The 21,052-nt window shown below is 45.0% G+C and overlaps 1 protein-coding gene across 2 annotated transcripts in view; it reads left to right on the top strand.

The window, feature by feature from the left end:
- The window catches only part of LOC115151821 (potassium/sodium hyperpolarization-activated cyclic nucleotide-gated channel 2), an 84,276-nt gene that overhangs the window by 35,195 nt on the left and 28,029 nt on the right, over nucleotides 1–21,052 (top strand). For both annotated transcript variants that reach the window (XM_029696076.1, XM_029696077.1), the window contains exon 3: nucleotides 3,356–3,517. In XM_029696076.1, the coding sequence (XP_029551936.1) occupies nucleotides 3,356–3,517 (162 nt within the window). The remainder of the gene's footprint in view (nucleotides 1–3,355; nucleotides 3,518–21,052) is intronic.

Genomic DNA, 21,052 nt, shown 5'->3' on the forward strand with positions numbered 1-21,052 from the left:
CAATTTTTATGCAATTTATCTCGTAGAAAAGCGATAATATTCCGACCGGGAATCTGCAATAAGCTAAACAGCCGAATGAAAATACTCCACGGGGGCGAATCGCGCATGCGCCTAGTTCTATTGTCACCTAATGGGACACTTGGAAAAGGCGATAATGTGTTTCAGCCTGAGGCTGCCTCGTCATCGTTCAGGTTTTTCCCGGGTTCTGAGAGCCTATTGGAGCCCTAGGAATTGTCACGTTACAGCTAAGATCCTTACTCTTCAATAAACAGAGGCAAGAAGAACGACTCCTTGTCAGACAGGCCACTTCCTGCATGAAACCTTCTCAGATTTTTGCCTGCCATAGGAGTTCTGTTATACTCACAGACACCATTCAAACAGTTTTAGAAACTTTAGGGTGTTTTCTATCCAAACCTGAACAATAATATGCATATTCTAGCTTCTGAGTTGGTGTAGGAGGCAGTTAAAAATGGGCACATATTTTTTCCAAAATTCTCAATACTGCCCCCTAGCCCCAACAGGTTAACCCTCGCATGGCTGCCGTCCCATATGGCATCCCTAGCTGCATCCTCAGAGCATGCGCAGACCAGCTGGCTGGATAATTTACAGACATATTCAATCTCTCCTTATTCCAGTCTGCTGGGATAAGGAAGCACTGAACTAACTTACTATCGCCCTGTAGCACTCACTTCTGTCATCATGAAGTGCTTTGAGAGGCTAGTTAAGGATCAAATCACCTCTACCTTACCTTACCTGACACCCTAGACCCACTTAAATTTGCTTATCGCCCCAATAGATCCACAGACGATGAAATCGCTATTGCACTGCGCACTGCCCTACCCCATCTGGACAAGAGGAATACCAATGTAAGAATGCTGTTAATTGACTATAGCTCAGCCTTCAACACCATAGTACCCTCCAAGCTCATCATCGAGCTCGGGGCCCTGGGTCTGAACCCCGCCCTGTTCAACTGGGTCCTGGACTTTCTGATGGGCCACCCCCAAGTGGTGAAGGAAGGAAAAAACATCTCCCCTTCACTGATCCTCAACACTGGGGCCCCACAAGTGTGTGTACTCAGCCCCCTCCTGTACTCCCTGTTCACCCATGACTGTGTGGCCACACACATCTCCAACTCAATTATCAAGTTTGCAGACGACACAACCATAGTAGGCCTGATTACCAACAATGAAGAGACAGCCTACAGGGAGGAGGTGAGGGACCTGGCGGAGTGGTGCCAGGAAAATAACCTCTCCCTCAACGTCAACAAAATGAAGGAGATGATCGTGGACTTCAGGAAACAGCAGATGGAGCACGTCTCTATCCACATTGGAAAGGTGGAAAGGTTTCATTTCCTCAGTGTACACATCACTGACCATCTGAAATGGTCCACCCACACAGACAGTGTAGTGAAGAAGGCACAACAGCGCCTCTTCAACCTCAGGAGGCTGAAGAAATTTGGCTTGGCCCCTAAGACCCTTATACAGATGCACAATTGAAAGCATCCTGTCTGGCTGTATCACCGCCTGGTACGGCAACTGCACCGCCTGCAACCGCAGGGCTCTCCAGAGGGTGGTGCGCTCTGCCCAATGCATTACCGGGGGCACACTGCCGGCCCTCTAGGACACCCACAGCACCCGATGTCACAGGAAGGCCAAAAAGATCATCAAGCCACGGCCTGTTCACCCCACTATCATCCAGAAGGCGAGGTCAGTACAGGTGCACCAAAGCTGGGACCGAGACACTGAAAAACAGCTTCTATCTCAAGGCCATCATACTGTTAAATAGCCATCACTAGCCGGCTACCAACCGGTTGCTCAACCCTGCACCTTAGAATTTGCTGCCATATATACATAGACATGGAATCACTGGTCACTCTCCTGATTATGTGGTGTGTGGTACCATGTCATGTTTCAGAACACCTCAGGATGAATGTTTCAGTACACCTTAAATCTGTCCCAATACCCTCACAACCATGTGTTTCAATACTCCAGCAAAGTTAAGGTGCTGTCTCCTTTAAGGTATTGGCAGCTCAGTTACCACTAGTTTTAGTGTTTTAGTGTTACAAAACACTATATTTTAACAGTGACAAGCCACTGCATTTATTTAGATGTCTGTGTGCACTGCGGGTAAATTATACACAAGCAGAAACAGCTGTGCAGGCACCTTGAAAAACACTCACATACAGTACCACCCAAACACAGGAAACACAGGGGCCTCGGTAATACAGAGATTTTGTTTTTAACTGTAGGACTTTTGAGACAAAGCTGGAAAGAGGTGATACAAAAGGATGCTTGCTTGGCCTTTTTCACCACAGATATTCCAATACAGTCACTTGGAGAAACAGCAAAAGGATACATTCCAGCCTTCTGTTGTGTATCAAAGCAGGTTCTAATTTTGCATTCAGTTAAGCTTTAAACCCACGGGTTGGCGTGAGTGAGGTCTTGTGAGATGACTGAATCGCCTGGCTCACACTCTGTTGGAGCTCTACATTGTAAACAACAGCCAGAAGCATATCGTCTCTCCCCTGTCTTCGTAGAGGGATGTTAATGGCCTAGTTCCTATATAGGGCAACTTCCCCTATCTCAGGTGTGGTAGCCTTTGGGTCTTATGGTTTTGGGGGGCTTAATTGGTTCTCCTGCAGGGCTTTTCTGGAACACACACACATGCATGCACACTTGCACGATAGGGAGACAGGCCCTTTGACCACAGCCAAAGGGCCACAGCTGAGAAGTGTTTACAAGGCTGTGACCACAACACCAGTGCATCACTCAGGGCTGGGTGTTCTGTGTTCTAAACAAACACTCACCATAATAGGACAAGGCTTGGTCTTGGAGAAGGAAGGAAGGAGGGAGGCAGGGAGATGAGGAGGGATGGTTGGAGGAAGGGAAGGAAGGAAGGGAGAATGAGGGAGGATAGCTGTCTTATGTCTGATTGATTGAGATTTTTGACATTCCACACTTACTGTATATCTCTTGATCATGTTCATCTCAACAGAGCTATTAGTGCCTGATGAGTGCAGGAAATTAGTGTTATCATCACAGAAGTTATTTGGTGTGCTTCATTTCTCAAGGTAACGAATGAAAGTGCAACAGCTGTGTGTTCAGAAAAGCAACTGTGCATAATCGGTATCAGTAAACGTACTTACTGAATTACAATAACTAATCCAATCATGAATCCAAATCCTGTCCATATCCTGTTGTAACCAGATAATGCAAATAATGGAATCTGGCTCCATCTTTTTTTAAATCATGTGTTCATTGTCTTTGTTAACATAAGCTAAATCCATGTGAAATGGTGAATGAATGAGGCGTTACACACCACTGACTGTCCTCTCTTTCTGTCCCTCTTGTGACAGATATTCCATATGACCTATGACCTGGCCAGTGCAGTGATGCGTATCTTCAACCTGATTGGTATGATGTTGCTGCTGTGTCACTGGGATGGCTGTTTGCAGTTCCTGGTTCCCATGCTGCAGGATTTCCCCCAGGACTGCTGGGTCTCCCTTAACAAGATGGTGGTAAGTGCTGCTAATGCCACGTTCAAAACAACTGGGAACTCTGAAAAATATGAGGTCAAATTATGATGTCAGTGATCTTCAGGTCAGAAAGTGGCACTCGCGAAAGAGGCCCAAGTTCCCGAGTTGGAATTCAGAGTTGGAATACCGCTCAAATCGATTTTTCCCAGTCTGAGTTCTCCGTTGTTTTGAACGCACTGAAGTTGGAAGTCGAGGATTTCCGAGTTCCCCTTTCCCAGTTGTTTTGAACGCGGCATTAATACACACTCTAGAGCAGGAGTGTCAAACAAATTTTCCCCCGAGGGCCGAATTCTGTCTTCAACGAGGTCCGGAGGGCTGCACTGAAAATTGGTTACATTTCCTCGCGGTCAAAATTTGCTAAACATAGTCCTATATCAATCGTTTTTTGAATTTTCGCTCCCTGACTGTCTAGCTTTCATTTCTGTGATTATTGTGAGCTGGACACAGTCAAGAAACTGTATGAATTTAAGTCCATTATAATTTCTACACAGTTTCGATTTGGTTTTAGTAATTTAAAAGTATACTGAGTTTTGTTTTCCCTGCGGGCTGTATGTTTGACAACCCTGTTCATCAGAGGGCATAGCGGGATTTCTTATAAGCTTCCGGGTTAAAGTCCCACTCCATGAAAGTGGAAGCTCTAGCCTTTAGCTCAGTGCGGATGTTGCCTGTAATCCATGGCTTCTGGTTTGGGTATGCACATACGGTCACTGTGGGGATGACGTCATCAATGCACTTATTGATGAAGCCAATGACTGTACTCCTCAATGCCATCAGAGGAATCCTGGAACATATCCCAGTCTGTGCTAGCAAAACAGTCCTGGAGCTTAGCATCTGCTTCATCTGACCACTTTTTTTTTTATCTAGTCACTGGTGCTTCCTGCTTGAATTTTTGCTTGTAAACAGGAATCAGGAGGATATAATTATGGTCAGAACTGCCAAATGGAGGGTGAGGGAGAGCTTTGTATGTGTCTCTGTGTGTGGAGTAAAGGTGGTCCAGAGTTTTTTGGTAAAATGGATTTAAGTTTCCCTGCATTAAAGTTCCCGGCTACTAGGAGCGCTGTCTCTGGGTGAGCGTTTTTTTGTTTGCTTATACAGCTCATTCAATGCTGTCTTAGTGCCAGCCTCAGTCTGTAGTGGTATGTGGACAGCTATGAAAAATACAGGCGAAAACTCTCTAGGTAGATAGTGTGGTCTACAGCTTATCATGAGATACTCTACCTCAGGCGAGCAATAGCTCGAGACTTCCTTAGATATTGTGCACCAGCTGTTATTTACAAAAATACCGCCCCTTGTCTTACCAGACGCCGCTGTTCTATCCTGCCGGTACAGCGTTTAACCAGCCAGCTGTATGTTTAAAGTGTTGTCATTCAGCCACGACTCCATGAAGCATAAGATATTTCAGTTTTGAATGTCTCGTTGGTAGTTTAATCTTCCACGTAGGTAATACATTTTATTCTCCAAAGATTGCACGTTTGCTAGCAGAATAGAAGGAACTGGGGGTTTATTCAATCGCCTACGAATTCTCAGAAGGCAGCTCGCCCTCTGGTCCCTTTTTCTCCGCCTCCTCTACACGCAAACCACGGGGATCTGGGCCTGTTCCCGAGAAAGCAGTATATCATTGGTGTCGGGCTCGTCAGACTTGTAAAAAGAAGTTATTTCCAGAAGTTATTTTCTGTCATAAGAGACAGTAGCGACAACATTACGTACAAAATAAGTAAAATAATAAGTTACAAACAACGCAAATAAACTAACAAAAACACAATCGGTTGGGGACACGTAAAACGTCGGCCTTCTTCTCCGGTGCCATTGTGGTTTCTACTGACAATTGAGAAGTACAAACTATGGCATAATGGGACGAAAACCGTATGAGGCAATGTCGATTAAGACATTAATGAGTGAGCTAGGACGAAAGTAGTCAATATAACTATTTGTTCAGCACTTTTGAAATGTACAGCGACAGAATTCAGAACATGGACAGTTCTTACAGTGTTCTCCCTGTACGCCAAGTCCTTAACAATAGGATAATAAAAGGGAGCATAGCTCTTACAATATTCAATGATTACATTTCTCTAAGACAGGTTTAAGGCAACGTGCACCATCAAATCAGAACAGTCGGCAAAATTAAGAGGGGAAAATAGACCAAATTATTAGAGTGAAGCACATGGGCTACATGGGCTATACATATCTCCCATTTTTGGACACACCTTGTTGTGCTGTGCTCACTTGAACAGGAAGGTGGTGAGGTGGTCCTGCGTGGGCAAATTTTGTCATTAAACTTTGCCATCAAAGCATGGCATTTATGGCGTTTTCAAGACAACTGGGAACTCTGAAAAAAACAAGGTCAAATCATGATGACGTCAGCGATCTTCAGGTCGTAGCTCTACAAAGAGGCCAGAGTTCCCGACTTACAATTCCGAGTTGGATGACCATACAAAACGTATTTTCCCAGTCGGAGCTCATTTTTTCCTCGAGTTCCCAGTTGTCTTGATTTCACTGAAGTCAAGTTTCCCAGTTCCGAGTTAACAGTTGTTTAGAGCGTGGCAGAAATCATGCTGAATTGACAGCATGGCCAATGTTGAATCTTTATCATTTTAAGTTTGGAAAAGAGACCCTTAAACCCAAACTTGGGCCCACACAGCCACTTCACTGAATAGCAGGCTAGCGATTGCTTTGCAATGCTTGCAGTTAGCCTCTAATTCCTTCCAAACCACTCATTGTTGATTTTGTGATTTCCAACTTGTTGTGTAATGTTTATGTCCAATTGCTAATGAGCACCAATACGTTTTATCTATATTTTCTCTTCATTATTTCTCTTCATATGACAAGGATTAAAAGCATTTGCCAGTAGATTTTCGGCTTGATTCATGATGATGACTGCTAGCTTGCTAGGTAATATTTTGAAAGTATGATGTTGACAAAGTCACTCCAATCAAAGCTACTGTAGATATAACGTGATTTGACGTCATTTTATCTGTGACCATTGACCTCGAGCTTTCTTGGATTGGCACTTATAATGTAACTCTATGGCATCACCCAATGGGGCTTGAATTTTCGAGCTCTACCTTTAAATTTGGCGATGATGTAGTTTCCCCATGAGTGACAGAACACTGAGCCAATCACGGCGCAACTAGAGAACATTACCCAATCATGGCGCAACTGGAGACCATTACTAACCCCTCGCTCCAAATTTTCCGCTGGCTGCCCCACCACCACAGAAAGTACTGAGCTAGGCTGAAACACCTGCATTTTAGAGCTGCCATACTTAAGAAACCAAAAAAGAGACCATGTTTGTATGCGGCTTTATAAACTCAATTATTATATTTATATATTTTTATGTTGTTTGCAAACTGATATGTGACACGTATTAATGCCAAAATAACATGCAAAACAGGAGGAGGGAGGTTGGTCGGGGAGAATGGGTGGGCGTATATAGCGAACGTCTAGCAATCCAAAGGTTGTGTGTTCGATTCACGTCGGGAAGAGCTGTAGAATTTTAGCTAACTCTTCCCCTAACCATTATTCTAACCTTAAATTAACCTAACATTTTACATAAATTATCCTAACCTTTGTCGTTGATGTATACAGCGAAGTCTAACAATCCAAAGGTTGGGTATTCGAGTTGCGTCGGGGACAACTGTAGCATTTTAGCTAACCCTTCCCCTATCCCTTATTCTAACCTTTAATTCACCTAACATTTTAGGTAAATTCTCCTAACCTTTTACGTCAACTTTCCTAAACTTTGTCATTAGTTAATCACCAATGGAAATTCTTGCCGTAATTCTCCTTTGATGTTAAGATGCAACAAACAACCTGGTCTCAGTTTAAGATGAGAGAGGATGATTTATTTTCTGAATCAATCAATCAAATTGATTTATAAAGCCCTTCTTACATCAGCTGATGTCACAAAGTGCTGTACAGAAACCCAGCCTAAAACCCCAAACAGCAAGAAATGCAGGTGTAGAAGCACGGTGGCTAGGAAAAACACCCTAGAAAGGCCAGAACCTAGGAAGAAACCTATAGAGGAACCAGGATATGAGGGGTGGCCAGTCCTCTTCTGGCTGTGCCGGGTGGAGATTATAACAGAACATGGCCAAGATGTTCAAATGTTCATAGATGACCAGCAGGGTCAAATAATAATAATCACAGTGGTTGTCGAGGGTGCAACAGGTCAGCACCTCAGGAGTAAATGTAAGTTGGCTTTTCATAGCCGATCATTCAGAGTATCTCTTTACCGTTCCTGCTGTCTCTAGTGAGTTGAAAACAGCAGGTCTGGGACAGGTAGCACGTCCGGTGAACAGGTCAGGGTTCCGTAGCCGCAGGCAGAACAGTTGAAACTGGAGCAGCAGCACGGCCAGGTGGACTGGGTACAGCAAGGAGTCATCAGGCCAGGTAGTCCTGAGGCATGGTCCTAGGGCTCAGGTCCTCCAAGAGAGAGAAAGAAAGAGAGAAAGAGAAAGAAAGAGAGAAAAAGTGAACGAGAGAGAGAATTAGAGAGAGCATACTTAAATTCACAAAGGACACCGGATAAGACAGAAGAAATACTCCAGATATAACAGACTGATTTTAGCCCCCGACACATAAACTACTGCAGCATAAATACTGGAGGCTGAGACAGGAGGGGTGGGGAGACACTGTGGCCCCGTCCGACGATTCCCCCGGACAGGGCCAAACAGGCAGGATATAACCCCACCCATTTTGCCAAAGCACAGCCCCCACACCACTAGAGGGATAACTTCAAACACCAACTTACCATCCTGAGACAAGGCCGAGTATCGCCCACAAAGATCTCCGCCACCTCACAACCCAAGGGGGGGCGCAACCCGGACACGAAGATCACGTCAGTGACTCAACAAACTCAAGTGACGCACCCCTCCTAGGGACGGCATGGAAGAGCACCAGTAAGCTAGGACTCAGCCCCTGTAATAGGGTTAGAGGCAGAGAATCCCAGTGGAGAGAGGGGAATCAGCCAGGCAGAGACAGCAAGGGCGGTTCGTTGCTCCAGTGCCTTTCTGTTCACCTTCACACTCCTGGGCCAGACTACACTTAATCATAGAACCTACTGAAGAGATGAGTCTTCAATAAAGACTTAAAGGTTGAGACCGAGTCTGCGTCTCTCACATGGATAGGCAGACCATTCCATAAAAATGGAGCTCTATAGGAGAAAGCCCTGTCTCCATCTGTTTGCTTAGAAATTCTAGGGACAGTAAGGAGGCCTGCGTCTTGTGACCGTAGTGTACGTGTAGGTATGTACGGCAAGACAAAATCGGAAAGATAGGTAGGAGCAAGCCCATGTAATGCTTTGTAGGTTAGCGGTAAAACCTTGAAATCAGCCCTTGCTTTAACAGGAAGCCAGTGTAGAGAAGCTAGCACTGGAGTAATATGTTCAACTTTTGGGGTTCTAGTCAAGATTCTAACAGCCGTGTTTAGCACTAACTGAAGTTTATTTGGTGCTTTATCCGGGTAGCCGGAAAGTAGACCATTGCGGTAGTCTAACCTAGAAGTGACAAAAGCATGGATTAATTGTTCTGCATCATTTTTGGACAGAAAGTTTCTGATTAAAGTCTTGATATGTTCGTCAAAAGAGAGATCAGGGTCCAGAGTAACGGCGAGGTCCTTCACAGTTTTATTTGAGACGACTGTACAACCATCAAGATTAATTGTCAGATTCAACAGAAGATCTCTTTGTTTCTTGGGACCTAGAACAAGCATCTCTGTTTTGTCCTAGTTTAAAAGTAGAACATTTGCCACTATCCACTTCCTTATGTCTGAAACACAGGCTTCAAGAGAGGGCAATTTTGGGGCTTCACCATGTTTCATCGAAATGTACAGCTGTGTGTCATCCGCATAGCAGTGAAAGTTAATATTATGTTTCCGAATGACATCCCCAAGAGGTAAAATATATAGTGAAAACAATAGTGGTCCTAAAACAGAGCCTTGAGGAACACCGACATTTACAGTTGATTTGTCAGAGGACAAACCATCCACAGAGACAAACTGATATCTTTCCGACAGATAAGATCTAAACCAGGCCAGAACTTGTCCATGTAGACCAATTTGGGTTTCCAATCTCTCCAAAAGAATGTGGTGATTGATGGTATCAAAAGCAGCACTAAGGTCAAGGAGCACGAGGACAGATGCAGAGCCTCGGTCTGACACCATTAAAAGGTAATTTACCACCTTCACAAGTGCAGTCTCAGTGCTATGATGGGGTCTAAAACCAGACTGAAGCGTTTCGTATACATTGTTTGTCTTCATTAAGGCAGTGAGTTGCTGCGCAACAGCTTTTTCAAATTTTTTTGAGAGGAATGGGAGATTCGACTTGGCTTTTTGAAGAGAGGCTTTATTACTGCCACTTTTAGTGAGTTTGGTACACATCCGGTGGATAGAGAGCCGTTTATTATGTTCAACATAGGAGGGCCAAGCACAGGAAGCAGCTCTTTCAGTAGTTTAGTTGGAATAGGGTCCAGTATGCAACTTGAAGGTTTAGAGGCCATGATTATTTTCATCATTGTGTCAAGAGATATAGTACTAAAACACTTTAGTGTGTCCCTTGATCCTAGGTTCTGGCAGAGTTGTGCAGACTCAGGACAACTGAGCTTTGGAGGAATATGCAGATTTAAAGAGGAGTCCGTAATTTGCTTTCTAATGATCATGATCTTTTCCTCAAAGACGTTCATGAATTTATCACTGCTGAAGTGAAAGCCATCCTCTCTTGGGGAATGCTGCTTTTTAGTTAGCTTTGCAACAGTATCAAAAATAAATGTAGTATTGTTCGTATTTTCCTCAATTAAGTTGGAAAAATAGGATGATCGAGCAGCAGTAAGGGCTCTTCGATACTGCACGGTACTGTCTTTCCAAGCTAGTCGGAAGACTTACAGTTTGGTGTAGCGCCATTTCCGTTCCAATTTTATGGAAACTTGCTTCAGAGCTCGGGTATTTTCTGTATACCAGGGAGCTAGTTTCTTATGACAAATGTTTTTTTGTTTTTAGGGGTACGACTGCATCTAGGGTATTGTGCCATATTAAATTGAGTTCCTCGGTTAGGTGGTTAACTGATTTTTGTACTCTGACGTTCTTGGGTAGGCGGAGGGAGTCTGGACGGGCATCTAGGAATCTTTGGGTTGTCTGAGAATTTATAGCACGACTTTTGATGATCCTTGGTTGGGGTCTGAGCAGATTATTTGTTGCGATTGCAAACGTAATAGAATGTTGGTCCGATAGTCCAGGATTATGAGGAAAAACATTAAGATCCACAACATTTATTCCACGGGACAAAACTATGTCCAGAGTATGACTGTGGCAGTGAGTAGGTCCGGAGACATGTTGGACAAAGTCCACTGAGTTGATGATGGCTCCGAAAGCCTTTTGGAGTGTGTCTGTGGACTTTTCCATGTCAATATTAAAGTCACCAAAAATGTGAATATTATCTGCCATGACTACAAAGTCCGATAGGAATTCAGGGAACTCAGTGAGGAACGCTGTATATGGCCCAGGAAGCCTGTAAACAGTATCTATAAAAAGTGATTGAGTAGGCTGCATAGATTTTATCATGCCGTATGGGTTGATGAATGCGCCATCAGTCTTCCAAGCCTTTGTAGACGAGATTTTCAGGGGCCTGCACGGGCAGGGTGTGGTGGTGTATATTGATGACATCTTGATATACTCCGCTACACGCGCTGAGCATGAGTCCCTGGTGCGCAGGGTGCTTGGTCGCCTGTTGGAGCATGACATGTACGTCAAGGCTGAGAACTGCCTGTTCTTCCAACAGTCCGTTTCCTTCCTAGGGTATCGCATTTCCATCTCAAGGGTGGAGATGGAGAGTGACTGCATTTCAGCCGTGAGTAATTGGCCGACTCCCACCACGGTAAAGGAGGTGCAGCGGTTTCTAGGGTTTGCAATCTACTACCGGAGGTTTATCCGGGGTTTTGGTCAGGTAGCGGCTCCCATTACTTCACTGCTGAAGGGGGGCCCGGTACGCTTGCAGTGGTCAGCTGAGGCGGACAGGGCCTTTAGTCACCTGAGGGCTCTGTTTACCTCGGCTCCCATGCTGGCCCATCCGGGTCCCTCTTTGGCGTTCATAGTGGAGGTGGACGCGTCCGGGGCTGGGATAGGAGCTGTGCTCTCTCAGCGCTTGGGTACGGCACCGAGCGAAACTATGATGTGGGGGACCGGGAGCTGTTGGCGGTTGTCAAGGCCTTGAAGGTGTGGAGACATTGGCTTGAGGGGGCTAGACACCCTTTTCTCATCTGGACTGACCACCGCAATCTGGAGTACATCCAGGCAGCGAGGAGACTGAACCCTCGCCAGGCAAGGTGGGTCATGTTTCACCCATTTTGTGTTTACCCTTTCCTACAGACCAGGCTCCCAGAACGTTAAGGCAGACGCATTGTCCCGGCTGTATGAGACAGAGGAGTGGCCCATGGATCCCACTCCCGTACTCCCCGCCTCCTGCCTGGTGGCGCCGGTAGTGTGGGAGCTGGACATGGACATTGAGCAGGCGTTACATATAGAGCCCGCTCCGGTCCAGTGACCCGCTGGGCGTCTGTACGTCTCGTCTGCTGTTCGTGACCGGTTGATCTATTGGGCCCATACGTCACCCTCCTCTGGTCATCCTGGGATCGGTCGGACAGTGCGCTGTTTGTGCGGGAGGTACTGGTGGCCTACCTTGGCTAAGGACGTGAGGGTTTATGTTTCCTCCTGCTCGGTGTGTGCCCAGTGTAAGGCTCCGAGGCACCTACCCAGAGGTAAGCTACACCCCTTACCCATTCCACAGCGGCCTTGATCGCACCTGACGGTGGATATTCTGACTGATCTTCCACCATCACAGGGTAACACCGCGATCCTGGTCGTTGTGGATCGTTTCTCTAAGTCCTGTCGTCTCCTCCCTCTGCCCGGTCTCCCTACGGCCCTACAGACTGCGGAGGCCTTGTTTACACACGTCTTCCGGCACTACGGGGTGCCTGAGGATATAGTGTCTGATCGGGGTCCACCGTTCACATCTAGGGTCTGGAAGGCGTTCATGGAACGTCTGGGGGTCTCGATCAGTCTTACTTCAGGGTTTCACCCCGAGAGTAATGGGCAGGTGGAGAGAGTGAACCAGGATGTGGGTAGGTTTCTGCGGTCCTATTGCCAGGACCGGCCAGGGGAGTGGGTGGCGTTCGTACCCCGGGCCGAGATGAAACAGAACTCGCTGTTTAAAGCTGTTTAAAATCAATCTTTATGGTATTTTTAATGTAAAATTGCGATAATATTCCAACCGGACAATAGCATATTCATTCAAGAAGAAAAAGAAGGAGGGGCGCGCTCGCGGGACCGAGCATATCCAATCCCTTTGTTGCCAGGCAGACCACTCAGTAACGGAGCTCCTATTATCTGCCCAGTGACAGGAAAATGCTCAAACCACTTTCTGAAGGCTTTAGACAGCCAATGGAAGCCGTAGGAAGTGCAACCTCACCCCACAGACACTGTAGCTTTGATAGAGAATCAAAAGAAGAACTACAATTCTCAGACTTTCCACTTCCTGCTTGAATTTGTCTCAGGTTTTTGCCAGCCATATGAGTTCTGTTATACTCACAGACACCATTCAAACAGTTTTAGAAACTTCAGAGTGTTTTCTATCCAAATCTACTAATAACATGCATATTCGAGCTTCTGGGCCAGAGTAGTAACCTGTTTAAATTGGGTACGTTTTTCATCCGGCCGTGAAAATACTGCCCCCTAGCCCAGACAGGTTAAACAGCGCCATTTGGAAACACAGTTTTTGTTCTCCGGCGTCTGACTCTCTGCCCCCAGTACGCACTCCTTACAATTACAGCATATTGGATGACTGTCATTCATATTCCACTAGCCCAGCTCAGTGTAACATCGATAGGTTTAGGCTACTACATGATACTCAAATTTTCCCAGTACCCATCAAGAGGTTGCTACAACCTAGCCTATGAATGAAAGTTTGCAACGTGGGTGCACAGATCATGATAATTTTTTGTAATCTAGATGACAGACAGTGACACATTCAATACTGGATTGCACATTCTTGCCTGCATCTAGGGCATAATCATTAGTCCAACAGTTGCAAATGAGAGTTTCTATTGGACAAATCCAGGTATGTTTATCCCCGTTTGGTTTGCTTCCGTTAAGAAACGTTTTTCAACGATGAATACACCCCTGATCACGTGCAAACACAGATCACTTTCATAGCAGCCACATACAAACAGCTCGTTGTATATATAATTACTTCTCACATATATCTACGTTCTCTCCTCCTCTCACCTTTTCCATTAATTTGTGGACCAGACGTGTTTAGATAATTTACCTAAACACATCAGCTGTCTGTGACCAGGCGAAAAAACATTTCCAACCTGCATATCATGACTGCTAACCACTACACACAGCCTACATCATTGTCATGTCATTGTCAACATAGCTAGTAGAAGTAACGCGTTAGTAAACCAGCTACAATCATGCAGCATACTGTACACTCAGCTGCAAGCAATTTAGCGGTTAAACTGGTGGAAGAGTTCCAGTGTTGGATTGCCATAGTCAGCGAGCTAACATAGCATCCCTCTCTGTTTGATCCAGGTGTTTGAGTAAGCTAAACTAGCTAGCTGCATTCGATGCTAGCTAAGAAAGTGAAAGTGAAGTGAAGAAAATCTATACTACGAAATATAGCTAGCTCTCTCTCTCGCTCTCTCTCTCTCTCTCTCGCTTCTCCTTAATTTTGCAAGAAATTAATTTGTTCAAAACTGTTGTCTTTCTCCCTCTTTGAGTCAACTACTCATCACATTTTATGAACTGCAGTGTTAGCAAGATGTAGCTTATGCTTTCAGTACTAGATTAATGTTCTGAACCTTTGATTGGGTGGACAACATGTCAGTTCATGCTGCAAGAGCTCTGATAGGTTGGAGGACGTCCTCCAGAAGTTGTCATAATTACTGTGTAAGTCTATGGAAGAGGGTGAGAACCATGAGCCTCCTGGGTTTTGTATTGAAGTGAATGTACCCAGAGGAGGACAGAAGCTAGTTGTCCTCCTGCTACACCATGGTGCTACCCTACAGAGTGCTGCTGAGGATACTATAGACCTTCATTGCAAAACAGTGTGTTTTATTTGGTGATGTGAATATATTTTGTATAGTTTTATCTAAAAATAAAAACATTTTAATGTTTCACTATTACATTTTTATGAAATTCATTGAGGAGGATGGTCGTCCCCTTCCTTCACTGAGGAGCCTCCAAATGTCCTCCAAGACGTATGATAAGTTACATCATCCAATTCGTATGCTATTGTACGACCGGGGTAAGACGTATGATACTATACGTCCTCTAATTTGTATGATATTGCACGACCACTACTCCATTCATAATGTAACGTAAGGTACTAAATGTAATGTAATGTATCGTACTAAATGGAAGGGAACAGATTTACATACGGAATCTCATGAATTGCCCTGAGGCCAGGTTGAGACACAGATGAAGCCTATTCCTGGACTAAAAAAACTTTCAGTGGAGATTCACCACTGAGGATGCTTTATAGTCCAGGAGTAGATTTAATCTAGGTCAGGAAAATCTACCAATCTACCTCAAAAGTAGTCTGAAGTAACTCATCCAAAGTGTGTACTGGTGCTGGGAAATTGAAGAATCCTGAGGCGCACACAATATTGCTTCTGGCTGAGTAAATGTATTGCCTTCCCAGAGACAAAAAAACATTCAAAGACCAACTGGTGCTTCTGTAACCATCTCCTGCTTAGAACTCACCACTCACCCAGAGTCCGCTGTCACTGCGGTATGTGTCACGACATGCTCTCTCTAGTCCCAGGCCCGTGACCCATTCATTCAGTGTACCTCTCTCTCTGTCAGAAGAAAGATAAAGGCCTGCCACCATTCTCTCTCTCTCTCTTCGTTCCTTTTCTACGCTCTGTTGTCTGTGGACTCTCAGATGGTTTATTGCTTGTGCCCATCTGCAGACACCTCGTAGAGAGAGGAGCCTAACGACACTACAAGACAGGAGACGTGAACAGGGGACACGTAGCAGGCTGGGAGCACACTTGCTTTTATGCCTTTACCCCCTCTCTCTTTATTCCCCCCCTCTCTCTCTCTCTCTCTCTCTCTCTCTCTCTCTCTCTCTCTCTCTCCCTCTCTCTCGCCCTCTCTCTCTCTCTCCCTCTCTCTCTCCCTCTCTCCAAATATCAAAGTTAGCAATTCATCAGCATTCACAAGCCACAGTAAGGCCATGACTCGCTGGCTGAGTGCTCACAGACAAATGAACAGGGTGCGGTCTAGCATTACTGAGGTTCAACACAGATGCATTTAGCTCTGACATTCAACACACAGCTTTGTTATTTCAGTTTCTGTCAAAACTATTTGTTTTCACATTGACGTATCTAAACATCCTAACTTGGGTTCCCTCAGCAATTATTTTTTACATATTTGCAAGGTGTTGGAAGCACACAACAATAACCTATCAAAATGGAAACTCAACAAGTTTCAGTTTGCCATTATGCTTGTAAGACGTCAATGGGAATGTTTCCAGTGCTTTTGGATCGTGGTAATGGCATGGCTATTAGTGGTAATGGCATGGCTATTAGTGGTAATGGCATGTAGTAGAAGTGAAGGTCCTGAAGACCTGGGTTGGTGTCTCTGGGGTTGTCTTCTACACTCTCAGCTTCACTGGAGGCCCAGTTAGTCACAACACCTCTGCTAAAGCTCCTCCATTCCAGGTGAGCTCTATTCCTCAACCCCAGAGGAGGGCACAGGAGAGGCAATGGGGGCTCACCAATACTCAGGCATGCAGGCATACACACACACACACACACACACACACACACACACACACACACACACACACACACACACACACACACACACACACACACACACACACACACACACACACACACACACACATGCTTAAACATATCTGGTCACTGCAATGGATTGGACAGAGCATTGGAGTGAAACATGCCTTTATAACTCAGTATGGCCTCCAGAGACCCCAGAAGGACTTTGTTCCCAGATGGGAGGGGTTGTATAGGTCAGCGGGAACTGAGAGAGCTATGTGTCCCAGGTCTCCAGATGGACACTAGAACTCCAAGGTAGAGAGCAGTGGGGATGGTGGAGGATGGCTATTGATCTCACACGTCTCCCCTGAGACTGGCCATGGCTTTGCCTGCCTGCCTGGGTAGACTGTTCCCTTGCTACGTGCCAGCTCTACTTCCCTGTCCCTGAACTAGGCCCAGGACACATTAGATCTAGCACAGATTTTGTCTCAGTGTCTCTTACTGTGCAGTAATTGTGTTTGGTCCCCTCCCTTCCCTCCTTGTTTTGGCTTGGTAGTAGCTAGGGCGCAGTGCCATGTGTATGCCACACACACACACGCACGCACGCATGCTTTGCACTCTTTATGTTTATAAACCCTGCTGCATAAACTTCTGCCTACCATACTTCATTGTTTACTTACAGACGTACAAGATACCAGACCCGGTCTCAGGGATGGCTAACCTTGGAGATTCCCTAAATCTGCTTTTAGTTTTTTTGCACCTTCCTTGTTGAATAATCTCCAAGGATCTCTAAAATTGGATGAATTGGTGACTCTAAGGCAATTCAAAAGGCTGATTGAGGACCTTTTTAATGAAGAATGTGTTTGTTTTCTATGATTGTGTTTAGATTTTCGTGTATTGATGTGAATATTAATGTCTATATTAATGTGTATTGATGTGAATATTAATGTCTATATTAATGTGTATTGATGTGAATATTAATGTCTATATTAATGTGTATTGATGTGAATATTAATGTCTATATTAATGTGTATTGATATGAATATTAATGTCTATATTAATGTGTATTGATGTGAATATTAATGTCTATATTAATGTGTATTGATGTGAATATTAATGTCTATATTAATGTGTATTGATGTGAATAGGAATATTGATGTGTATCGTGTGTATTGATGTGTGTACAGGAATCTGTAAAAGGGACCTTGGTCTCAGCATGACACCCTGCCAAAATGAAGGTTAAATAAAAAATACATAAAAAACCCGCACACACGAACACACGACTCTCGGTCCTGTTACGTTGCTCAGAGCTGGGCTCTCTCTCTGTGTGTACCCCGCGGCAGTTTCCCTGAGAACAGTTGTCCCGGTGATCAGTCGCAGCCTGAGAGCAGGCATCTCCCAGCAATCAAGGTCATCATCTCTCCAGAGGCGGATGGCTTCAAATGAAAGACGCAGCGTTAAATGATCCATCTCCATGCCACTCGAGACTTGTTCACTTTCAGTGGCTGCCTGACTACTCACTGCATCCCGCTCCCCTACACGGCAAGCTCTGCATCCTCCATGCTGCTCAGAGAACAGAGAGAAAACACACACACACGTTTTAAGCCTTCCCCAAGCCATAGCCCTAACTTTAACCACTTGGACCTAAACTTAACCCTTTGAGTTCTTGTTGTAGACTCAGGTGTGAGAGGCTTTCTGCCGACTAGCTTTAGGCCCTGTGGGAGAGAATTACCAGAAGGCCTCTCCATCAAACAGTCAGTCATGTTAATATGCGTTACCTGACCCTCCCTGATCTGACCATTGACACAGACTGTTCTGCTATAAGCCAGGATTTAAGTTTACAGCAGGCTGATCAAATAAAAAATGTCCCCTCTGTTATGTAAGTTAGGGCCAGGTGCTTTCATCTGATGTACCGTATACTGTATAGGTCTTAGATGTGTGTGTTATATCACTGTCTCTTTATCTTTAACCCCTGCAGCATCAGACAAGAACTCACTCACACACACACACACACACACACACACACACACACACACACACACACACACACACACACACACACACACACACACACACACACACACCAAGACCCCCCTTCCCCCCTTCTCCTTCTACCTCACACCTCCCTCCCGCCAGGATCTTGGAACAGATCATCAGAGATAATTTCATACATCGAGCAGAACCCACATGCCACATTCTTCCTCAGAGCCAGTGCCTTATGAGAATCAGAGTCTATACAGAATATAGAGAAAGACTCACCTGTTCTAGTCTAAACACCATGCAGGCTGTCTGTTGATTTTATTGCTATGGGGATTGGGGACTTGGTGGCCCAGTGTACTCCCCCATGTTCTCATTTGATCCCAGTGGGGCTCCACTCCCATACCTGAAGAGATGGATGCTCGTTCTCTGTTAATAGATCAGCATTACTGTCAGCTGCCTGGCTCTGTGGCTGCAGTACTGGCGTGGTGCCACATGCACACACACACACACACACACACACACACACACACACACACACACACACACACACACACACACACACACACACACACACACACACACACACACACACCACACACCACACAGCATGGTGGGTAAAATATGGTATTGTCCTACCGAGACACAGAGGAAATGAATGTGTTAGTGCAGTGGAGGTTGTTCAGTCATCTGCACTGGGGACTGGGTTTATAGATCACAGACACTCTGTGTGTGTGTGTGTGTGTGTGTGTGTGTGTGTGTGTGTGTGTGTGTGTGTGTGTGTGTGTGTGTGTGTGTGTGTGTGTGTGTGTGTGTGTGTGTGTGTGTGAGGCAGCGTAGAGACCTTAGTATAAAATCCTGTAAATTCAGATAAGCTACAGCGAGCGGGCCGAGCCAGAGCAGCTCGCTACAACATGCCTCCAATAGTGGCCCTTTTTCATCTGGGTTTTTACCGTTTCCTCTGGCTCTGGCACAGTTATTGTAGCTACCTAAACTCGTATGTCAAATAGGCCTGGTGATTGTGAGTATACATCATACTCTGAGAGATGGAAAAATTATCTTGGGGCTTCATCTTCCATTAGATGGTGTGTGTGTTTATTTCCATCTCAGAGCTTTGTGAGGGGCTGCTGCTGGTGTTTCGCTGGCAGGCACACTCTGTAGGCAGCATGCTGATAGACCAGAGAGAGAGTTAGAGAGAGAGAGCAACCTTGGGAAACTCCTCTGCATTATCATTAACAGCAGACTCGCACATTTCCTCAATGAAAACAATGTACTGAGCAAATGTCAAATTGGCTTTTTACCAAATTACCTTACAACAGACCAGTTATTCACCCTGCACACCCTAATTGACAAGCAAACCAAAACAAAGGTAAAGTCTTCGCATGCTTTGTTGATTTCAAAAAAGCTTTTGACTCAATTTGGCTTGAGGGTCTGCTGTACAAATTGATGGAAAGTGGTGTTGGGGGAAAAACATCGGACATTATAAAACCCACATACATCAAGTGTGCAGTTAAAATTGGCAAAAAAACATACACATTTCTTTCCACAGGGCCGTGGGGTGAGACAGGGATGCAGCTTAAACTTCACCCACTTCAACATATATATCAATGAATTGGCGAGGGCACTAGAACAGTCTGCAGACCCCGTCCTCACCCTACTAGAATCTGAAGTCAAGTGTCTACTGTTTGCTGATGATCTGGTGCTTCTGTCCCCAACCAAGGAGGGCCCACAGCAGCACCTAGAGCTTCTGCACAGATTCTGTCAGATCTGGGCCCTGACAGTAAGACAAAAATCATGCTGTTCCAAAAAAGGTAAAGTTGCCAGGACCACAAATACAAATACCATCTAGACACCGTTGCCCTGGAGCACACAAAAACTATACATACCTCGGCCTAAACATCAGCGCCACAGATAACTTCCACAAAGCTGTGAACGATCTTAGAGACAAGGCAAGAAGGGCCTACTATGCCATCAAAAGGAACATAAAATTCGACATACCAATTAGGGTCAGGCTAAAAATACTTGAATAATTTATAGAACCCATTGCCCTTTATGGTTGTGAGGTCTGGGGTCCACTCACCAACCAATAATTTCAAAAATGGGACAAACACCAAATTGAGACTGCATGTACAATTCTGCAAAACTATCCTCTATATACAACGTAAAACACCAAATAATGCATGCAGAGCAGAATTAGGCCGATTATCAAAATCCAGAAAAGAGCTGTTAAATTCTACAACCACCTAAAAGGAAGCGATTCCCAAACCTTCCATAACAAAGCCATCACCTACAGAGATATTAATCTGGATAAGACTCCCCTAAGCAAGCTGGTCCTGGAGAATAAAACACAATTAGACCCAACCAAATCACAAGAAAACAAAAATTTAATTATTTGACACATTGGAAAGAATTAAGAAAAAGACAGAGCAAACTAGAATGCTATTTGGCCCTAAAAAGAGCGTGCCCAGTGGCAGAATACCTGACCACTGTGACTGACCCACAATTAAGGCTATGCTCAGTGAGCATAGGCTTGCTATTGAGAAAGGCCGCTGTAGGCAGATCTGGCTCTCAAGAGAAGACAGGCTATGTGCACACTGCCCACAAAATGAGGTGGAAACTGAGCTGCACTTCCTAACCTCCTGCAAAATGTATAACCATATTAGAGACACATATTTCCCTCAGATTACACAGATCCACAAAGAATTAGAAACCAAACCCAATTGTTATAAACTCCCATATCTATTGAGTGAAATACCAGTGTGCCATC

The sequence above is a fragment of the Salmo trutta genome, chromosome 17 (assembly GCF_901001165.1).
Source record: "Salmo trutta chromosome 17, fSalTru1.1, whole genome shotgun sequence".
Taxonomy (NCBI): Eukaryota; Metazoa; Chordata; class Actinopteri; order Salmoniformes; family Salmonidae; genus Salmo; species Salmo trutta.